Source organism: Sceloporus undulatus, chromosome 9 (genome assembly GCF_019175285.1).
Source record: "Sceloporus undulatus isolate JIND9_A2432 ecotype Alabama chromosome 9, SceUnd_v1.1, whole genome shotgun sequence".
NCBI classification, from domain to species: domain Eukaryota; kingdom Metazoa; phylum Chordata; class Lepidosauria; order Squamata; family Phrynosomatidae; genus Sceloporus; species Sceloporus undulatus.
In genome coordinates, this window is record NC_056530.1 from 15,646,333 (window position 1) to 15,669,397 (window position 23,065).

Sequence of the window (23,065 nt, forward strand, 5' to 3'; positions counted from 1 at the left end):
ATGGCGGGAAGGAAGTGACTATCCGGGTGCTGGCCCTGGTTCTGTTCAACATCTTCATCCACGGCTTGGATGAAGGAATAGAGGGTCTACTTATCACATTTGCAGAAGACACTAAATTAGGAGGGAACGGGATCAGAATGTAAAATGGCAGAATAGAAAGCTGGCTGAAATTAACAAAATGAATAACAAGGAAAAAATGTAGGCTACTATGCTTAGGCAGTAAAAACGAAACGCACAGCTGACACCTGGCTGAATGAGAGACTTATATGTGTGAAAGGGATCTAGGAGTCCAAGTAGACCACAAGTTGAACATGAGTCAACAGTGTGATGCGGCAGCTAACAAAGCCAATGCGATTCTAGGCTGCATCAATAGAAGTATGGTGTCTAGATCAAGGGAAGTAATAGTGCCACTGTATTCTGCTCTGGTCAGGCCCCACCTGGAATATTGTGTCCAGTTCTGGGCACCACAATTCAAAAAGGACATTGAGAAACTGGAGCATGTCCAAAGGAGGGCGACCAAAATGGTGAAGGGTCTGGAAACCATGCCCTATGAGGAACGACTTAGGGAGCTGGGGATGTTTAGTCTGGAGAAGAGAAGGTGAAGAGGTGATTTGATAGCCATGTTTAAATATTTGAAGGGATGTCATATTGAGGAGGGAGCAAGCTTTTTTTTCTGCTGCTCCAGAGACCAGGACCCGAAGCAATGGATGCAAACTGCAGGAACAGAGATTCCACCTCAACATTAGGAGGAACATCTTGACAGTAAGGGCTGTTCAACAGTGGAACACACTCCCTCGGAGTATAGTGGAGTTTCCTCTTTAGGAAACTCTTTAAGCAGAGGCTGGATGGCCATTGTCAGGGATGCTTTGATTTAGATTTCCTGCATGGCAGGGGGTTGGACTGGGTGGCCCTTGTGGTTTCTTCCAACTCTATGATTCTATACATTTACATCCCAGTCTTTCACTGAGGAAGTTGGGTTGGCCCTCCCGTATTAATCTTCACAGCAATCCTTGAGATAAGTGAGGATGAGAGACAAAGTGAGTAAGCTTTGGGACAATGCAAATTCAAACTGAAGTCTCCTTGTGCTTCCTTCTGTCCAGCACTGGTTCTCCTTTGTCCATAATAAGTCCCTTAAATCAACATTTCTCACACTATTTCATTGTACACTAGCAATTTTTCCATCTAATGTGCCAGGGACCAGTAATGTATTTGTGCCATATTATGATGATGCTTTCCTTCACTGCAGACCAACAGCTGAAGGCTTGCAAGCTACCACTGGTCCTCAGGTCAGTGCTTGGAGTTGCACTGTTTTAAACAATGCTGTGTTGCCTTGAGCAGATGTCTTCATGCCTTGAAGGTGGGTTTCAACGTGTGCCAGATGGAAACTGCGGTAGAGACAGAGCGGGCCTATGCTATTTTCCTGTCCCATGACATCAGCTTATTACGCCTTTTTGAGACCTTCCTGGAGAGTGCCCCTCAGCTCACATTGGTGCTCTACATTATTCTGCACACAAGTAAAGTGGAGATATTTCAAAGTGAGTGTCTGGTAGTAAGGGAAGGGGGATGCCTTTTTTGTTGTTGTTGTTCCAGGAATTTCCTTCTTTATCGTTTACATAATTCATTATGTCTTATATTTCTGAGTGCCATTGATTTTGTAGCCACACACACACACAAGGTGAGGAACCTCAACTGTTTATAGAAGTACAAAAAATTATTGTGGAGCAGGATGTAATAGCGATAGGGAAAACCCTTGCAACAATTCTGTGAAAACTGGCTACTACAGAGGGGGGAAATTATGCCAGTAGATTGGTGTTTCTGAAATTAAGACTAGAAACACAGCATGCTTAAAGTCAGGGATGGAAATCATGTGGCTCTCCAAGTGTTGGATTGCAACTCCCAGCATTACTCACCATCGTCAAGGTAAGGCACTGCAATCTCTAGGATTGCTGGGGCACTTCAGTCCAATGACATTTGGAGGGCCACATGAGTCCCATTTTTATATGCAAATTCACACTGGAAGGGTGTTGAATTTTGTACCCAGTAGTACAATGTTTCCTGTTAAGCAGTGTAAAGTTTACTGATTTCTTTCTCAGAGTGTACTTGATCTCTCCTCTCCCCTTGTCTCATTGCAGTACTTGGCATTTGCACATCTTTCTTCTGTATTGCCTGGGCACTCTTGGATTATCATCAGTCCCTGCGCAGCTTTCTGCAGGAAAAAGACAAGCTGAATTTCCTGTCATCAGTCCTCTACTTCCTGTGGAACTTCCTGTTGGTGTGCCCCCGGATCCTGTCCCTGGCTCTCTTTGCTGTGCTCTTCCCACACTACATTTTCCTCCACTTCCTGGGCATTTGGTCCGCCATGTTCCTTTGGGTCTCATTACAAGGCACTGACCTCATGGAAGATAACTATGAATGGACTTATCGGTCAGTTGTAGCTGTGATCCTCTATTTCTGCTGGTTCAATGTGGCTGTGGGGAAGACATGCCACCGTTCAGCCATATATCACACATTCATGTTGCTGGACAACATTATCCTCTCTGGTTCATGGCTCTGGCACAATGATCCGTTGAGCATGGACCTCCACCTGCTGCATGTTCTCTTTGCTGCCCTGCCATGCTACATCCTTGGCATCCTTCTAAGAGGGGTCTACTACAAATATTTTCATCCAACAGTCCAGGCTACATCCCCAAGCGTTTATGATGAAGTGGATAGCCAAGGGTCCGGGAGTGACATTGGTTTCAAGCAAATGGTTGTGGTGGGCCATGTGGACCATTGGAGATACACTAATGTTGTGGGACATGTTAACATACAAGCTACAGCATACAAAGACATGCAACATACAAGGATATACAAGCTGTCCCAAAACTTCTTTATGAGAACTTCACAGGGCAGGCAGCATCAAGAAAATGGGACTCTTGTTGACATATATTTGTGATCTTTAAATATTAAGAGCCCCATAAGGGCAGGACTTTGTACACTAGTTTGAAACACACCCACACACCATGTTCGTATTATGCCTTCAGAGCTACATGCTAAGCTTCTTGTGAGGTCACTGGTGTGAGGTAGTCCAGGATGCTAAGCATCCCTGGATTCTTGAGCATAGAGATCCATGCTCAAGGCCAGCTTCTCCTCACCTGATCTGCACCAGTTGGGTTGAACTACATAAGCTCCAGCTAATCATAGCCTGGGAATCCTGTGGTTTAGTATGACATCTGAAACAAGTACACTGAGTTCCTTTACTTACTAAGTTATTGATTTTCTTCTAGTCTTGTGTGGCCAAATAAAGAGCAGGGGTGGGCAAAGTACATCCTTCCAGATGTGTAAGGTTTCCAGCATCCATGCTGGAATTGTAATCCAGAAATATCTGGAAAGATGTTCCTGGAAAGAATGTTACAATGATGTTCTGTGAATAGTTCTGTAGTTAATCTTCTTGTCTTACCAGTTCATGGCTCGGTTCTTCTGCCCCACAATCCTATCTGGATTTGGGTTTAGGGGGGAGGTTGTTCTGTCATATAGCATAATTTAAAATATGGTAAACATCCAGGGGTAACCATGTTGGCCATATAGCAAATCCAATAACTTAATAATAATAAAACTTTATTTATTTATATCCTGCCTATTCTAGTTAGGCCTATTGGAAGAGATCCATCTTGACAACTTTTTTAAAGCTATCCAAGCTGGTAATATGACGTATCTCATCTGATAGGCCATTCCATAGTCTAGGAATGGATGCAGAAAATGTCCTCTGGGACACCGCAACTGATCTGGTCTTCACCAGTTGTAACCAATTCTTCCCAGAGGACCTGAGGGTGCAGGGTGGATTGTATGGAAGAAGGCGATCCTTTAAATAGATTGGACCCAAGCCATGAAGGCTTATAGGTCAATAACAATACCTTGTACTGCGCCCGGAAACCAATGGGCAGCCAGTGATTTTAAACTAGGTGGAATATGGTCGTTTCTTGGTTTTACCTGCAACCAACCTGGCTGCCATGTTTTGAATCAATTGAGGTTTCCAGACTAGGTACAAGGGTAGCCCCATGTAGAGTATATTGCAAAAGTCAAATTGTGATGTTACCAGCACTTGTACCAGTTTCCAGGTTCCCCAGCTCCAAGAAAGTACACAGCTGGCATATCAGCTGAAGCTGATAACAAGCACGCCTGACTGTTGCATTTACCTGATTTGTCATCTGGAGCGACGTGTCTAGGAGCACCCCGACTACAAACACAGCCCTTTGAGGGGTGTGTGTGACCCCATCTAGGACCCGTTGGTGTATCTCAATACCTGCATTAGGGACCCTTACTATGAGTACCTCCATTTTGTCTGGATTTGGTTTTAATCTGTTTTCATCCAGTCCAATAATGCCTTAAGACATTCATTGAGAGGCGAGATGTCATCTGTAGTCAAAGCTGTAGACCGAGACATGGAGAAATGTATCTGGATGTCATCAGTGTACAGTACTGATAACACCCTGCCCCATGTCTCCCAAATGATCTCTCCCAGCGGCTTCATATACTGTACAGTATATATTGATAGCATCGGGGACAGGATGGTGCCTTGAGAAATTCCACAATTAAGCTCCTTTTTTGAGGAGTAACTGTCCCCGAGCATCACCCTCTGGAATCTGCCTGAGAGGAAGGAACTGAACCATTGCAATGCAATGCCTGCAATTCCTAGCTCTCTCAGATGTTCCAGCAGGATGTTATGATTGTGTCAAAAGCTGCTGAGAGGTCTAAAAGCACCAACAGGGTCACACTTCCCCAGTCGATGCCTAGATGATGGTCATCAGCTAAGGCAACCATGGTAGTCTCAACTCCATATCCTGTCCTAAAGCCGGTTTAAAATGGATCTAGCTAATTGGTTTCATCCAAGACCACTTGGAGTTGAAGGGCAACAGCCCTCTCAATCACCTTGCTTAAAGAATGGTAAATGAGACACTGGCCTATTGTTGTTCATAACCAGGGGGTCTAGGAAAGGTTTCTTCAGAAGTGGTCTAACAACCGTTTCTTTCATTTACTTTCATTTGATTTACTGCTCATGGAACTTTAGCAGTATTGTATTATTTAGGATACAGAAAGTTGTCTCATATCAGGTGAAATAATTGTGTCATCTAGTACTCTCTTATACACACCCCTTCAATCAACCTGGTGCTTTTCAGATAGTTTGGATTATAAGTGCCTTAAAGTATTGCTGGTTATAAAGTTATTTAAACAGAATAAAGAAGTTCAGTTCTGTATTGTTTTTATCAGTGTGTGTGTGTGTATCTCAGGCCAAAGGTTAACGGCTTACAAAAGTTAAAACAGATGCAGCTAAAACTATACACCCTACATAAATTAAAATATAATCTGTGTTTAGGTCACTATGGAGGCTGGAAGAGAATACCAATCTCTGCATTGATGTGTGCGCCCAGGACAGCCAGGAAGAACAGGAGAATGCCTGTTCTTCCTCTTCCCTGCCCTCTGCGTGCCACAAAAAGTGGTTTTGCGTGCTATCTCTGGCATGCATGCCATAGGTTCGCCACCATGAGCCTAGCCTATCCCATAGGGTTGTTGTGAGTGCAATAGGCATACTGCTATGAGCAATTTGCAGGCAGGGGTGGGATAAACATGTAATTATCCAAAGAACAGAAAACAATGCAATGGATATCGAGAAGTGGCAGGTTGTATTTAGTGGTGTTTCTAGCCTGTAAATGTATGTGAAAACTGATACATGCCAAAAACTTGGGAACTGCCACTCTCCAACTTTTCTGTACTAAGAGCGATTTTGGATTGATATATTTTTTTTAGGAAGGAAGGAACACTTTTTTTCTTTTTTTAAATAGAAAATAAAAGACTTTATTTTTTTCCAGTTCACAGGACAATTACACAGAACATGATGCTCAATGAATCTGTACCCATTAATGCCTTCCAATCACAACCACTGAAACAGCAGATGCTCAGTTTGGACACTGGTAGGATCCTGAGGGAGAACAAGCATTTTACACCAGCTAACACATTGGCCTCCATCCCAGCCAGTGCCTCTGGTGCTTGATGGGACCTTTAATTAACCAAGGCAGCAATGAAAACCCAGTCGGAGATGAAAAGTCCAACCCTGCACCCCACTGCATTGTTAAGAAGACCTAAAGGGTGCAGAGAGCTTTAAAATAAAATGGACTGGCGCCTGATAGCTAACCCAGGAACCAAGAGCAGGAGGCAAAAACTCTACCAATTTCCACATTGTTTATGAAGACCCAAGAGAGGCAGCCAACAAAATTCAGTGATAAATGAGCCAGGACATCCTTTAAATAAGGTAACAGGAAAGAAAGTACCACCACCTGAGGGAATGAGGCAAAATGAAGTTCACATACATCAGAAAAGACAGCATATAAATATTATCCGAGGCAGAGAAAAAAACCTGCACAAACAGGGATACACTGTTTTGAAATTTTGAAGGTTTCCAAAACAGTTTCTCTAGGTAAAATAGAGTTCAGAGCAACACTTTCCCATTTCCACCGGCTATGCTTCTTGAAAGCACTTTAGAAATAAATGCATTTTTAAATTTAACTTTTGGACTGACAAGAGCTCCATACAGCATTTCCAGGCCAAGTTTTAGGATGGAAGTTAAGGCACAGAGTTGATTCTGACATCAAGCACAGCTTGTAGCAAAGAGGGAGGATTCAGAGAAAGACAGAGTAACAGAACAGTGTGTGGAAGCTAGAAAGGCCTTTTTATTCAACACCGCTCTGCTGTTGTCAGTAAGTCTGTAGGAGATGCTGGCTGGGAAAATGTCAGGAAACAAGGCAGTTTTGTGGTTTTTCAGTACACGAAAAAGGCAGAAAGTTTCTCTCTTTGGTGCACATATCTGCCCAGAATCCATGCACCCAGCATATGCTATGCCCCATGGAGAAAGAAATCACTACATTGCCACTGTAAGGAGGAGAAATAATATTCTCCCCCTTTTAAGAATTTGCAAGTGGATGACTACATCATCAGAAGGGGTTGGGTGTAGCAGCATGTATTTATATGAGAGCTTAGAAATGTTTTGCTTGCCCCGACCCCACCAGACTGAGAATTTGTCATCTAAAAAGTAATTTTCTCAAGCACTGACTGTATGGTCCTTAATCGCAAGGGAACCTTCCCTGAGAGCTGTCAGATTTTAGCTAGGACTAAAAACCTTTTATGTGAAGTCAAAGGTTAATCTTTTATGCCTTTCTGTCCAAACCAGTACGTAAATGAATCCGGCAGGCTGAAATTTCAGAGCTGTCTGTAGACAATCCTACCACCTATCAACTTTCTAACATACTGTTTGTATTGTGCAAGTGAGAAGAGGCATTTCTGCTACAGCTGTGTTTGTTCTGCTAGACCAGTGGCGGCGAACCTATGGCACGAGTGCCAAAAGTGGCACTCAGAGCCCTCTCTGGGCACACACGCCATCACCTTCAGCACAGAGTTCGCCAGAGTTTATTACTAGAACATCAGAGGGACATGGCACTTTGCATAAATAAGTGGGTTTTGGGTTGCAGTTTGGGCACTCAGTCTCTAAAACGTTTGCCATCACTGTGCTAGGCCAACCTGCCACTGCGGCAGGTTCAAACACTAGTCTAGCAAAAAGTGGAAGCTGAAATGCCTCTTAGCAGTTGCTGAACAGTAGAATGATATTCTGGACAAGGGCACTATACAGATTATTATTATTATTATTATTATTACAGATCTGAAACCCCTCTTCAAAAATCTGAGTGTAGTTCGAGTTTCAACAGAAACATAGGATGTATGAGCTGAGATACCGCTTGGGAAGTCAGCAGGTCATGGCAAGTATTGGTACGTTAAAAGAAAGCAGAGAAAAGTGACCAAATGACGAGTTCCTATTATTCCATGCTGAAATGTTACACTGTCTTAAGAGAGGGCCTTTTTCTTCTTCTTGACTTATGCAAGCAAGATAATGAAAAAAGGGATGAAAGCAGGATGCTCAAAACTCATTAGGCAACAAACTGTTTTTCCTCTTATCTGGTCATCTGCTATCAATCACATTGAAATACTCTCTTGCAACATATTGAGAGAGTTAATGAAATGGAGAACCAGATATTTGCTAGGAAAAAAAACCTCTTACAGGGAAGTGAATACAGCTATCACCTCTTGGTATCAAAGAACCGCTGTGTATATTCAGTACCTCACAGACAGACAGATTTTCAGTTTTCTCTGAAAAATGGAAGTGTCTTTTGGCTTTGCAAAAATGAAGATAGTTTTCCTGGACCCTGTTCTGAAACCCCCCTCAAACAATTCACTTCCTTTTATGTTTGAAAGTTTGAGAGAGATGTTAAGGTGACAGAGTACACTACAAAAATGTACTGCTTTTCCCCCCCTTTAAGTGTAATACCACAAATGGCTGCACAGTGAGAGAGGTCTTTGCTGCTGGAGATAATTCCACCTGGGATGCTCTACTGAGTCTCAGAAAATTCCCTTCTCAAGGCTCTTTAGCAGCTCTCCTGGAAATGCAATGGTGTGGTGCTTTCTGCTATACATGTCTGTTAGCTACATTTCTTTTGTCTGCATAAAACAAAAAAAGGAAGCCCCCAAGCAAGTTCTTGTTAAGCCGTGGGGGCATTTGTGAGCTGTGCCAATATGCCTTTCATTCAGCTCTTCAAAGAAAGTCCAGTTCAAGAGCCTGGTGGAGGGACACCAAATCGGCATGGTTCGTGATTCTCCAAAAGGGCATGTTGTGCTGCAAGAGAGAGAAACAACATCATTTACTTTTATTTCCTTGCTCTCATCTGATGCACTCAAGACAGCATACATACTTGGCTTCCTTCTCCTCACTTTTATTCTCCCAACATAATTTTGTGATTAAGTTAAAATCTTATAATTAGGTTAAATTGAAAGAATGTGACAAGCATTCCACTGAGTCTTATGACTAGACTAGAACTTGGCTCTCTCCAGTACCAGTCCAATTCTCTAACCATTGCAGCACATTTGCTCTCCAATTTCTTATGAAATGTACATATTAACTAGCTTGATGCTGTCACTGTACAGCAGGAACGTATTATCTCCTGTCAAATTAGAAGGCTGCTGTAATAGGACTCCTTAAAATGAACGAGTTTGTCTTTGTAATCATGAGTATATTCAGAACTTAGTACATGTGATACTTTAAGTGTGATATATTGAGCAGAACAATGTCTGCAGCCCATGTTAGAGTCGGAGAGTGGTAGAGTCTCCTCCTCTGGAGGTTTTTAAATATAGGCTGGATGGACATCTGTCAGGAGTGCTTTGATTGTGAGTTCCTGTATGGCAGGAGGTTGGATTGGATGGCTCTTGTGGTCTCTTCCAACTCTATGATTCTATGGTTACATTTCAAATGGCAAAGTTTGCCACTTTGGTTAAGTCAAAATAAAAATCTAAAATCTCTGGAAAACAACTGAGGCAGTTAAATCAAGTACCTTACTTTGCATTTCCTTTTTTTAAAACTGATTTTTTAAAAGTCCACTTTATAATGTATTAGGTTAAAAAACTGTTTCAAGATATAGTTTCAAAACATTATATATGGATATGATGCATTTTAACCTATGGAAATGTTATCACTATTTTTATACTTTGTTGTCTGCTATGACTTTGTGCTAAAGGAATACAGATTGTTGTTGTTAATTTATTCACTTCACCACAAGGAGATGGCAGGAGCCAGCAAAGCAAGGAAATGCTAAAAGGTAACTGGCTAAAGTCCTATTCTTAAACAAAAGCACTTGCTTTTGACAGCAGCTGCTGATAAGCTCACCCACCAAACAGAGGGTATAGCTATTCCATGTGAATCTTTGAGGTTATCCAATCCTTTTTTTGACCAGAAATCTATAAGAAACTTCTTTTGCTTTCTGAATTTCTCCATACTGAAAGGTCAGGTTCTCTAGGGACACCTCAGCTTACCTGGACACACTAAGAAATGGAATACATTAAAAAGACACAGGACAACCAAAAACACCATGGCTGTGCTTTCCCAGAGGCAAATAGGACAAAGCAGAAATAACAGATTACATATGGAGATGTAAACACAGAGTACTGCTCAGGAAAAGATACAGCAAATCAGTAGGTCCCACAGTCACCTGTTTGGCTGCCATCTCTTCATCACGTCCATCACCAATCACCACATATGTGACTTTCTTCCCAAATCGAGTGACAATCCTTTCAAAACAGCTCTCTTTGCCTGCCAAGAAAACACATATGTATTTGTGATGATGGCTCAAGGCATGTTACAGGTGCAGCACAGATGGTACAGTGGACCCTTGTTATATGCTGGTGTTTGGTTCCAAGATCCCCTGTGTATAACAAAATCCGTGTGTATCACCAACTGGCATTCTTTCATAGTCAGGGCTCACAACTAATGCCCCATCCCTGGTGTCTTTTACTTTTTTGTTTTGGACCAGTGCTCCAAATTACTATTAAACAGCTGGGACAAGCTTGCCATTTTAATCTCTAACAATGTCTCAAGGGAAGATTATGTCGGTGGTATTATGACCAAGTAATATAGAGGCTAGACTTATCTGTTTGCTGCTGTTTCGAGTATTAGTGCTACTACTGGATGTTTCAAGTAAGCCCACCAGAACCCACAGAGAGGAGGGGCACTTTGACAAAGAGGCATCCAAACCTGTGTTTGGCATGCCACATTTTGACATCTCTGCTATAACTAACAGGTTGCTCCCTCTGGGCTCTTGCCTTTATCAATCTTGTAATTGTGGATATCAAAGTCTAAGGATTACCACTTCTATCTACTTTGCATGTTTGCTGCGGGAAAAATAGAACTTTGCAAAACATATCCTCTTCAACACTCAGAAAAATTACTACAACTCCCCCAGTTGAAACTGACATTAGATATGCTGCCTGGGATATCCTAGAGGCTGTAGTTCACAAAATTATGTCCTCAAACCCCACTCTAAAATACAAACTGCTAAGCTATGGCTCAACGATGTACTGTACGAGGATTATTGCAGGATGTAAGCAGGCTAAGTCCTTCAGTTCATGAGACATACCTCTGCAGATGTTTCAACATTACAAGAGTACAGCCTAGCTCTTCCATGGACTACACAGATTATATTAAAATCTGGGCACTTGGAGCTGTGTTCAGGAACACAACTTGTTTCTCCAAAGCATGGTTGACATAACAATGTTCCCCATGTTGTTGGACTGCAACTCCCCTCAGCCCCAGCCAATGTATCTGGGATAAGAGAAGATGGAGCTAAAGTCTAATAACACCTGCAGGGACACATGTTCCACACTGCTGCTCCAAATGATTCTGTGTACATGCTTCTGGAAAATAATGCTGGGTTGATTTAAAACACTCTAGTCTTCATAGGAAGAGCCATGCTATGTCAGACCAAAGGCCTATCTCATGCAGCATCCTGCTCCCTAGTAGCCAAACAGAATTTTTTGGAAATTCCACATGAGTGCACTAGCATTCTCCCATTTATTCCCCAGTTCCCACTATATGGAGGAAGAGGTAATATTCATTTGATACTGGATACTAGATTTCTGTCCATTCCTATTGTGCACTGCTTTGCTAGCTCATAACATCACTAAGGTCAACAGCCTCAGAAAGAAGACATCCAGTGTCATGACCCACCTATTTTTGTTGCACTATAAATATTTTCAATAGGAAACACTTCACCTAGTCCATACAACAAGACCTTGGCCAGCGCTGGCACCAGCTGAGTGGTGGTTATGAGAACATTCACACAATTCTTTCTAAAGAGAAACAAGAGAAACCAATCAGGCAAAGGAATTCTGTTTGTATGAACAGAGGAGAGTGAGGTCAAGCAGCAGGAACAATGCTACAAAAAGCTCACTTTTGATTTTGTTTGATGTGCACTCACTAAAATACATTGAAAAATAAACACTATTCATTCAGTCAACAATAAAACCAAATATAGAGTTCAATTTAAATTGGCCCCAGAATTATAAAGGACACCAGCTGAGCTTCTATATCAATAGAGCTTACAAGCAGAGCCCATGTCCTAAATCCTGTTGTTATTTCTGATGATAGTAGACATATTCAGTAAGATTTGCCTAAGCGGTGACTCATCTCTAACAAATGATTGGTCTACTCTAATTGGAACTAACCGACAGGATGGTTAGTTACCACCTGCCTCACTGGGGCGCTTAGCAAAAGGTATTGGGCAGATAATGTTAATAATCATTACTACCATATATACTCGACCTCATGTGGAAGTCGAAGGCAGGTTGGGGGCAAAAAATTATGGACATTGATATGACCCATAGATAAGTCGAGGGTAAAATTTAGGGCCACATAACAGAGGATCTAAAGGATGAAGCAAAGGAAAGCAATGCTGTTTGTGCACCTCTATTCTTTCATCCATCCAGCCTTTAGTGTGAGCACAAACAGCTAGAGTGGGCACATAGCTGTTTGTGCCCACACTAAAGGCTGGATGGGTGAGAGAATAGAGGTGTGTCAATGCTTCCAGGTCAGATTATGCTCTTGCCTTTCACCAGGGGATGGTTTCTTTTTTAAAATCAGAGTTAAAGTACAGTACTAACATTGACCTATGGATAAGTCCATTCTGGTTTTGGGGGTCACTTTTTGACTAACATTTCTAGACTTATACACGAGTATGTCTTTAATACATAATATAGTATAATACATAATAACACCAACTGTATAAGAGTGTTATAGAAGGGAGAAGGGACTGCTGTTAATATTTCGCTGGACTTTATGACTTAATCACATATGATAGCATTTTTTGAAAAGTAAATAAATAAAAAGATTACAAAATATAAAATAACATTAATACTGTGTAACCATCAGAATGACACATCTTTAAGGAAAGATCAACGCAGATGTATGATTCCCTAGTTTTAAATTTCTCCACTGAATTTTCTACACAGCCAGCCCTCTCCTGTAAAAATGGGTAAGAGTCTGATACTAAATATAGGGCCTGGTAGCAGTAGATTATAATCTCCATACCTGGACTGAATGAGCAGTAGGGATTTTAACGCTGTCCCTAACCAGGCATCTGTTAACATTTCTATGTCTTCCCTCAATTTCTGCAAAGCTTCCCTCTTCTCTGGGCTCAGGAGCGCTATGGAAGGTACACAGAAACAAATTATACTTCCAGATTCACGTAGCACAGAATCGCTCAGGCTACACAATGACTTTATGAAAGCGACACACAGTCATTTTCATAAAAATGAGTCTCCATGCAGCCAATAGGACATTTCTTTGTTTAAATCATTTGAAATGGTTTACAAATCTTTACAGATAAGTATTACATAAAAATGGTCTGCATTACAGAAAACAGATGTGAAAACTTTAGCAGGTACCATAGTTTTACCATTGTCTTAAAGATGGACAGGTTGCTTACAGTATTTCTTCGAGTGGTCATCTGCGAATTCCAAGCGCAGAATAGCCCATTTGTGTGATTCGCAGAGACCACTAAGAAGAAATAGGTATTCCCCATTGACAAGGTTGTCAAGTTGTGTCTGACATTGGGGGCGGTGCTCATCCTCATTACTAAGCCGAAGAGCCAGCATTGTCAGGGACTACTCTGTGATCCTATGGCCCGCACGATTGCACAGAACACTGTTTAGCTTCCCACGAGAGTGGTACCTATTTATCTACTTGCATTTGAATACTTTCGAACTGCTAGGTTGGCAGAAGCTGGGACTAGTGATGGGAGCTCACCCCATCATGCGGCACCTGGGCCTCAAATTGCCAACCGGCTGATCTTGAAATCAACAGAGTCAGCGTATTAACAACTTGAGCCTCTGCATCCCTGATTGTCTTAAGTCACAAAAAAATAGAAGGAATGAAGCATTGCAGCTTTTAAAAAAGCCTACAATTCCTAGAATCTGCAAATCACTGGCATATGTTGTCTGGTGGAGTCTTGGAGTTCTAGTCAAAAAGTAACATTTTCAGCTCTTCACCCAGGCTGACCTGGTTTATTATTGCTCCACTTTTTTACCACACAAAAGCTAAACAATGGCCTGTTACAGACTGCCAAAATAAAGCTGCTTCGGGTCTCTTTGGAGGTATGCTGTTTAAATGACGCATGCATCCTAAGAATCTGGAAGCTGCACCAAAGCTGCACTCCAGTGCTTAAGAATGGAGTGTGGCTTTGGCGTGACCTCTGGACCCTTGCATCATTTAAATAGCATACCTCCAAAGAGACCCGAAGCAGCTTTATTTTGGCAGTCTGTAACAGGCCAATGACAGAACAGTATCACGGTGAAGTCTCTCCTTATAGCCTACTGCTCATAACCTTGGCCTGGAGCAAAGGTGGACAAGTACTGCTCATACTCACCTGCTACGTTGGTTTTGTATTTGTTATAGACCTCACGCACCTTCCGGTAGCGGAAAGCCAACTTCCTCATCCAATCCACTCCACCCTGGACACCTGCTGAACCATGATTGGCATTGCTTCCTGAGCCACTGAAACCGTCCGTGGAAAAATTGTAATTGCTGGATCAAAATTGCAAGGTTTGGATTAGCTATGCGAGTAACTTTTGCCTCAGTTCTAGCAAGTATAGTAAAAGAGAGATTCTGTTCCTCTTTTTCCAAACTAAGCAGAATGCAGTCTGCATGTGAACTTGTTTGTTTCCACTTGTGGTGGACCTGCTGAGCTTGCAGTACTTAAGGTGCTCAGAAACCAGAATATCAGTCAGCTGGGAAATGGACTGGCTATGAAGAGGACAAGACTGCTTGGGTTTTGACATTTTCAAGAGAGGGCTATCTTTCTAGCTGTTTGCAAGTGATGAAACTCCCTGCTAGGAGAGGCCAGGTTTGCATCCCCTCTGTGGTCATTCCACAGGCAGAAGGAAATGTAACTACATGGGTGCTGGGTATGTCTGTTACTGCTGTGTTTTTTACTCATTTGTTCTTACATTTTAGTTAAGATTTTGTTTTCCACAGTTATTACCTTCAGCATTTTTTAAGGTCAAAGGGCAATGCACCATTTTTAAAAAATGTGATTGAAGGAATCCAATGATACTTTATGAGATCAGTGTTTGATTCTTTCACTCACACTGTTTGTTACCAGAACCCGAACAAGTCGCTACCTCATGCTCAGTTTAAAATTAAGGATAATTTATTTATTTGTAGAGTTCTACATTGCCTTTTATAATGTCCTTCATAAGGCAATCAACAAACAATAAAACAAAATAATAACAGGAGTTCTACATTGGCATTTTTAAAATACTAAATAAATATACCTAAAATGCACTGGAAGCCCACAGAACAGCAATTATTAAAATAAAATACAGGAGGAAATCTAAATATTCTTCAAGTTTTTGAGAAAAAATGGTAATGATGGAAACTCTCAAACATTATCTTGTGTGCTGCCTTGGGTCCCTTTTTTGGGAGAAAGGAGGCATAGCAGTGAAATAAATAAACAAATAAATAAATAGGAAGGCCCTTGTTGATAGTCAAGTTACCCTGGGATCTCTTTAATAGCAGCTACTATCTCCTAGGCTGCTTTTCCAAGCTCCCAAAAATCCAGAAGCTGATGACAGCTTCGCATTTAGGTCTCAGGTTCAATACCTGAGGTCATCAGGTAAACAGAATCTGGGAGTAAGTGAAGGAACAACCTCTGCTGGAAACTGCTGAAAGCTGCTACCACCTAAGGACTCAGAATACTGGGTTAGACAGACAGTGGTCTGACCTAATATAAGGCAGCTTCTCATCCTGATTTTTCTAAAAGCTTTGCACAGGGCCATAACGGCAGAAGAGCTGCATTTTTTCTTTTTTGAAATAGCGTTCCTGCAATTCCACTTGGCATACAGGGTTACTCTGGATGGGCAAAAGAACCTAAGTTGAACAAGTGAAAAATGAAATTTCTGTTGCTACTGCAAGCTTGATTGGGCTTGAATCTGTCACTAGAGAAGTCCAGAGAGGAAAGAGATTTAAGTTACTTCTGTGTGTATTCCTGCCACACTCAGAAGTAGGGTGTATAGAAGTTTTGTCTGTTTGTAAGTCCCACAAAAATACTTAAGGCCAATTTCGGCTCAGAAATTTGGGTGAAATCCAGCACTGAGTGTGAACAAAGCTGTTTGTAGAGCAGATTATTTCCCTTCTGTCCTCTCCCCTGCACACAGTTTGTTCCTGTTCCTGCAAGAAGCTTCTCCCACGATTTAGGGGAATCTACCGAATATTGTGAAAAGCTAGGCTGGAAAATTATGGTGAAAGGCTGAGAATGTTGCGAAAAGGTGCAGCTGTAGAGTGTATCTGCTAAAACCAGGAACCATGCATAGACAGTACAGTACAAGATCCTTTTGCCTTATTTCAGGCAATCTTCCTCTGTCCTCTGTTTAGATACAGCATACAGTGCTCTGTAGCCTTCCTATCGCTATCTTTCCAAAAGGTTTTTTAAGGAGTACAGGGGAGAAGCAAAAAAAAGGAATGCTAAAATGTTCAAGCTACCTTCCATTCATACAATGTTAGATGTTACCCATTATTGTTGCCCCTCCAAAAGGCTGTCCAGTATAGCCTAGATTAAAATTTCTAATATTATAATTTTAAACAACAACAAACATGCACAACACTTAAAAATGAAGAGCACCTATCTACTTCCTACTCTCTTCCACTGCTTTGAATACTTATTCCAGAGTGACCCACATAAGACAGGAGGACCAGTTAAAGAAGCAAATGAGATTGCCTACCTATAAATGGATTTGGATAGTTCAGTCATGTAATCATTATCTCCTTCCCTTGCTATGCAATTTGAAAGGAATAAAATAGGGATACAACAGAACTTGGATAAAGTTAAATGTATTATTATTATTTATCATTAAGATGATGATGGTGATAATAGAATAAAACTCTCAGAAGAAATTTGTCAATAGAAATTTGTCTATTTCCTAGCTTGGTTAAAGAACTCCTCTTTTACTATCTAGAAGTATTTAGGGAAGAAATGGCAACATATGAGCCTTCTGATGTTGTTAGACTGCAATCCCCACCAGCCTAGTCAGCAAAGCCAGTAGTGAGGGATGATGAAAACTGTACTCCAACAACCTTTGGAAAGCCACATGTTTCTAATCCCTGACTGAGGGCACTAGTGGGCTAGTGTGAAAGAGGGGCCCTTATTCATCTCAGGACTCCTCCCAGACATCAAAAGTATTACATATTGTGGGGAAGTGCATTGTAATGAGAGTTTACATCACATTCTAATGAGGGTGATATCACAACTGGGAAAATGACAACTGGCCAAACAGTTGGGTAGAACCAGGAACTTTGAGTTTTCCAGGACCTTTAAAAGGCCTTTTGGATCATGAAGTTCTGAGTCTTTCTTTTGTTGGCCTTGGGGTGTGGCCTACAGTGGACCCAGACACTGGTCAAGCTGGACAATGGAGTCCAGGCTCCCAGCATTCAGAAACATCAGGACTATGCATCCCATCTGATTGCAAGTAAGGTTAGATTATGTGGTAGTTAGTGGTGAATAGGTCTTTTTTGTTTATTTTATTGGCTTGGCTGATGACTGCACTATGGAACAGCTATGTCTCTGTGCATACAGGAAAAGGGCTCTTGTATGTAGTGGTATCCTTTGGTCTTTAATTCCTTAGTTAGACTAAAAGCCTTTCTTTACACAGTACTTTGACTTTTCTCTTACACTCCTTTTTATGTGCCTTGGTAACTGCTTGTTAAGTTAGCAAGGAAAGGAAAACTACAGATCCCTGGCAAAGTCCTAGTGTGTGGCAAGAGAAGTCATTTTAATTCACTAGGTGGTGGTAGCAGCTCAAGGGGTCTCATTCAGCTCAGCAGGTAGTGGGAACAGAGATCCAGGAGACTAATGATCTGTGTGCAAAGAGCCAGAACAGGATTGCAGTGTTTGGCTCTGAGCCCAGATATCATGACATGGGCCAACAGCTACAAATCATTTATCTTCTTTGGCTCTTAGGTTGCTAGCCATTCATGCCTTTATAAACAACAAAGATGTCATTTAGCACTTGTACAACAGAGCATATGTTTAGGAGACCCCAAAAATGAGAACCTTGTTGGTTTAAAAAAACAAATGCAATATTTTATTCAGTTTAGCCCTTGGGTGTAAGAAATAAAATAAGAATATATCACCTTAAATCTTGCCCATTATCATCTGAAGCTACATCTTCTACATGAACCTGGTCACACTCCTGCAATGAGAAAAAATGAAGCACAGGAAGCTGCCTTAAATCTAGCCAAACTATCTGTCCACTCAAACCCAGTCCTGTCTACTCTTACCAGTGGTAGTTCTCCAAGGTCTCAAGCAAAGGCAGTACTTGGAAAAGTTACCTTTTTGGACTAGAACTCCTAGACCACCTCCTCAGCAATATAAACAAAACAAAACATTTCCAAGCTTTGGACAGCTTGAGGTCTTTTACACAAATTTTTATACGGCCCTTTTAACTGAGGATCTCAGGCACTGAATTTGGGGATTTCTATATCAAAAGCATGTTAACTATGGAGCTATGGTCTATCATTAAAAGCAATGTCTTATGGATACAAGAATGACTTTGGTCATACAAAAAGGGAAGAAAAAGAGATTTCTTCCACAAGATTCAGGAACTCAAATGGATGTTGAAACCAAGGACCACGATACTTTGATACTACAAGATCAAGAAGAAATAAAAAGACAATGGCGGTATGAATAGCTATATAAAATAGATGAAAAAAGAACCATATGAAGATGACCCCAAATTCTAGAAAGTGAAGTGAAAGCTGCACTAAGACAAGAAAGAATAAATCACCAGGAACAGATGATATATCAATTGAATTACAGTGCTCCCTCGGGTTACGAAATTAATTCGTTCCGCCGCCGCTTTCGTAACCCGAAAAGCCTTCGCAAGCCGAAAACCTATAGGCGCTAATGGGGAAAAGCCGCGATTTCGTGTGAAATAGCGCCGAAAAGCACCAAAAATTTTTTCGTAACCCAAAAAAACCTTCGTAACCCGGAACAGTTATTTCCTATGGGATTTTTTCGTATCCCGGAAATTTCGTAACGTGGGTATTTCGTATCCCGGGGTACCACTGTATACACTGCCCACACAGATACAATAAACTTTAGTGTTAACTAAAATATGCCAAGAAATATGGAAAACAAAAGGATGGCCAACAGACTGGAAAATATACATCAATATACATCACCATTCACAAAAAAAGAAACAAATGACTGTAGCAATTACAGGACCATAGCATTAATTTCCAACACAAGAATAATCATGCTTAGAATTCTGCAACATGGACTCCAATCATATACATGGAGAGAGAAATCAGAGAGCTGCAAGCAGAATTCAGGAAAGGAAGAGACACTAAGGACCATACACAAGATGGTTAATGGAGCACACCAAGGAAAGCCAGAAGAAAGCCAGCATGTGTTTTATAGACTAGAGCAAATCCTTTGACTGCATAGATCATGAAACGCTATGGAATGTTCTTAAAGAAAAGGAAGCGCCACAACGTTTGACAGTCCTGATGAGAAATTTGTACTCAGGACAAGAAGCTACAGTTAGAGAACAGAATATGGAGAAACAGAATGGTTCCCAATTGGAAAGGTCAGGCAAGTCACCCTACATGTTCAACTTGTATGCAGAAAATATAATTCAATAAGCAAGTTTAGACTTAGAAGACGGAGGAGTAAAGACAGGAGGAAAAAACATCACCAATCTAAGATATGTGGATGACACTATACTACTAGTGGAAAAACATCACAGACTTGGAAAAATTACAAAGGAAGGTCAAAGAAGAAAGTGCAAAGGCAGGTTTGATGTTAAACATAAAGAAAACAAAAATAATGACCATGGAGGATCTACATAAATTAAATGAAAAACTAGAAATAGTTAAAAAAAATTCCCATATTTTGGATCAAACATTGATCAGAATAGAGACTGCAGTCAAGAAACAAGAAGACTAGAAATAGAAAGGACAGTGATGAAATAACTAGACAAGATCCTAAGGAGTAAAGATACACAACTAGCACTAAAGTTAGAATTGTCCAGTCTATTGTATTCCCTGTCACCATGTACAAATGCAAGAACTGGACAGTGAAGAAAGTGAATAAGAAGAAAATAAATTCATTTGAATTATGGTCCTGGGGAAAAGTGCTTAGAATAGCATGGATGTCCAAAAAACCCAAACAAATGGGTTATGAAAGCCAAGATGATCAAATTGAGGCTGTTGTACTTTGGCCACATCATGAGAAAGCATGACTCATTAGAAAAAATAATGCCAGGAAAAATGGAAAGTAGTAGAAAGAGAGGAAGGCCATACGCCAGATGGACAGACTATTGACTTGCTTCTTTTCTTATTTTATGAAAGGGAGATATGGTGTAATGTTTTTTAACGCAAACCTGCTTTTACTGCAGCTGTAGAGTATTTAACGGGATGAGGTGCCTGTTTTTGCCATACCTCATCCACAATGCTCTACTAGAGTTTGTTAAGAATTAATTCTCACCTCTACTCCCTTTGGAGCTTATCAGCTTGTGAATCTGTCTTACATTAATTGCAACAGAAGGCAAGACAAGCATACAAAATGACCAAGATATTGCTATTTGGTTTATGTATAAATAAAATGTCTGAATATCATTGAATAAGATAAATGATATAAAAAGTTTACAAACTCTCAAAATGTTTTCTAAATTATAAGCAAAAACGGCTTACAAAGAAGCAATATACCTGCCGAATGAGTACATTACCAACAATAAAAGAATCATATTCATAAAAGCCACAAACGATAAATGTATTATAATAACTCCATAGCAATTACTAGGGTAAAAGCATGAACCAGCAAGCTTGCAGGCTCTAGTGTGTTTTGTATCAGAACCCCGAAGTCAAGTGCAAAACAGTGGCTTAGGTCAGTGAGAAATGTACAAGTCCCATTACTAACCATTGGACATGCTAGCTGGTCTGCTAGAATTTAAAGCCTAACAGCACCTGAAGAGCTGTATGTTCTCCAACCCTGTAAACAGAATGCTGTTAGGCTGGTATTGGTATTTACAGTTGCATACAGTACAGGGAAAGTGGTGATTCTTAACTGTCAAGCAGTCCAAGCTAGCTGCTTTGTAAATCTGGATTTCTAATCTGATTTTGTGTCTAATGCTGTTTCCGTTCTTGCTGATACCACAAATTCCCTTTAGAATTTGCTTTGTTCTTCTGGGTCACTGGAAATCTTTCTATGATACTCAGCTTGTGTTTAAGGCCAGATTTTTTTTTTGGGAGGGGGGAGAGGGCACATACCTCTAAGTCATTAAAAAATAAGTGCATGTCGGCAACTTCAAAAATCATTTCTTCCATAGTCAGTCCAGACCCGATCACCAGAGTTGGATCCTAGAACAGAGAGGAAAACATAGAAGCATTCAGAGAAAGTGCTCAGTATTTTCAAAATAAAACATGATGTTCCTGGAACTTGATACTTATTCTAAGTAGAGCAGTCATCCAGTTCAAGATCAGTTTAGCTGCATCATACCCTCCCTTACCGCCTTATTTTCTGATAAGGCCAGTATTATATGGAGATTTTGGTGGCAGGGTTTGAATCCTTAAGCAAAGGTTTCCATAGGCTGTGGGGAAGGGGGAATAAGACTGTAGCCTCATCAGTCTACTCCTAAATCTAGGTCAAAATAGTTTGGACAAAATCAAAGGCCTCTCTAAAGGGATTTTCTCTAACACTGCAGAGAAAGGCAAGATCAGTTAAACCACTTTGGATTTTTAAATGAAAAATAAGGTTACAGACGTTTTATACAATTATTAGTGAACTCAAGCCTGTAAGTATTGATTCTTACATAGCCAAAATGGCACCATACACAAGAGGGAGATATCAGCAGGTTCAGGGCAACTTCAAGGTTCACAGAAGTATGAAAAGAAAAAACCTGGGGGAAGGGGTTTCCTCCAAGATACCTCAGTGACAGCAGAGCATGCTCACTAGTGATGGCATGCTGACTGATGCTGGGGCAGGTGAAGAAAGAAAGTAGAATAGAATGGAGGATCTTGAAAGAAGGAAGGGCTTCTTGGAATACTGAACAAAAGCATCCCACATTGTCACATTTTGTTACACAGCCCAGTTGTACTGCTGATGAAATATATGTACAGACAGAAGACACACATACACTACAATACACATATTTTTATAAAAGCAATTAAAATTATTTCCAAATTTCACATTCTCAAAACTTGAAGAAAATAAAAAGGTACTAAAATGTCCTCTTTCTCACTCATTCAACTGCTATCATACCTATGCATAACAAAGACACTCTTAAAACACAATAAAGCTGCAACCCAACGTACGCTCACTAGAGGAGAAAGTCCCATGAACTTCCAACTCCAATGCGAAATGGCATTTCCGCTAACACCTTTGAGGCAGTTCATAATTTACAATAATATTTCATGATATGATAGACACAATAAAAAGAAAGAAAATGAAACCAGGAGAGACAAGGAAGATAAATCAATCATGGTAGCCTGACAACTGACAAGGCCATCTAGGGACAGAAGGCACCACATGGCCTTTGATCTCAGCTGACCTGATGGATGGGGACTTCATCCCTCATCTATCCCTCAGTGACAGCTAAGTGAAATGGCTGCTGATAGAGACAGTTTTGGAATGGGAGGAGTCAGAAGGGAGCTGGCTGATGAAAAGGCCTCCCCTGTCTCATCCCTTTCTCTAATGCACTGCCACAGAATTTTTACAAGATATATTTGAACATATAAACTCAGAGTAAAAATGAAAGAATGAAAATAAAACAAAGGTATCTGTACCTTTCCATATTTTTGGGCATATGATCCTGTGAGAAGAGAATGAAATATTATGATGGTCTCATCCAAGTCCCACAGAAATACTCGCTGAGAAAGAAATCACAAACAATAGATGTTAGAATGGGTCGCAGTGGTCCCTTTCCAAATCCCCCCCCTTCTCTCATTTTTACAACCTGAAGAGGCTATAGCGGCTTAAGAATCATTTCATTAGACAAGGGAACCTTTGTGTCTCCAACTGGACACGATGTCACCATACTGAATAAATTACATATTTCATTCTTAGAAAATACTGTCAACGATTCTAGGGTTTTAACCATGAACTTCACATCAAAGGCTGAGACCTAACTAAATTTATTACTATAATGTAGGCAAGGTCTGTATAAG

General features: G+C 40.8%; 2 protein-coding genes across 8 annotated transcripts in view; one reads left to right on the forward strand and one right to left on the reverse strand.

Annotated features, from left to right (window-relative positions):
• On the forward strand, positions 1-4,520 carry XKR8 (XK related 8). The gene is made up of 3 exons (XM_042439812.1): positions 1-14; positions 1,270-1,535; positions 2,133-4,520. The coding sequence occupies exons 1-3, from the start codon at positions 1-3 to the stop codon at positions 2,933-2,935; spliced, it is 1,083 nt and encodes a 360-aa protein (XP_042295746.1). The 3' UTR covers positions 2,936-4,520.
• A 1,277-nt stretch (positions 4,521-5,797) lies between these two features.
• Positions 5,798-23,065, reverse strand: part of EYA3 (EYA transcriptional coactivator and phosphatase 3) — a 63,671-nt gene continuing 46,403 nt past the window's right edge. For 3 of the 7 annotated variants that reach the window (XM_042439663.1, XM_042439660.1, XM_042439661.1), the window contains 8 exons: positions 22,685-22,768; positions 21,170-21,259; positions 18,032-18,090; positions 14,271-14,428; positions 12,935-13,049; positions 11,576-11,697; positions 10,062-10,162; positions 5,799-8,695 (listed from right to left, as the gene is read on the reverse strand). In XM_042439663.1, coding sequence (XP_042295597.1) covers positions 8,615-8,695; positions 10,062-10,162; positions 11,576-11,697; positions 12,935-13,049; positions 14,271-14,428; positions 18,032-18,090; positions 21,170-21,259; positions 22,685-22,768 — 810 coding nt within the window. In that variant the 3' untranslated portion in view covers positions 5,799-8,614. Of the gene's footprint in view, positions 8,696-10,061; positions 10,163-11,575; positions 11,698-12,934; positions 13,050-14,270; positions 14,429-18,031; positions 18,091-21,169; positions 21,260-22,684; positions 22,769-23,065 lie in introns of those variants that run through there. The other 4 variants (XM_042439662.1, XM_042439664.1, XR_006100713.1 and 1 more) reach the window with 4 other exon arrangements.

What these genes read in the sequence shown, in the direction of transcription:
- XKR8 (XM_042439812.1), top strand. An exon ending in TAAAGTGGAGATATTTCAAA is followed by an intron (nt 1,536 to 2,132) that starts GTGAGTGTCTGG and finishes GTCTCATTGCAG; the next exon opens with TACTTGGCATTTGCACATCT.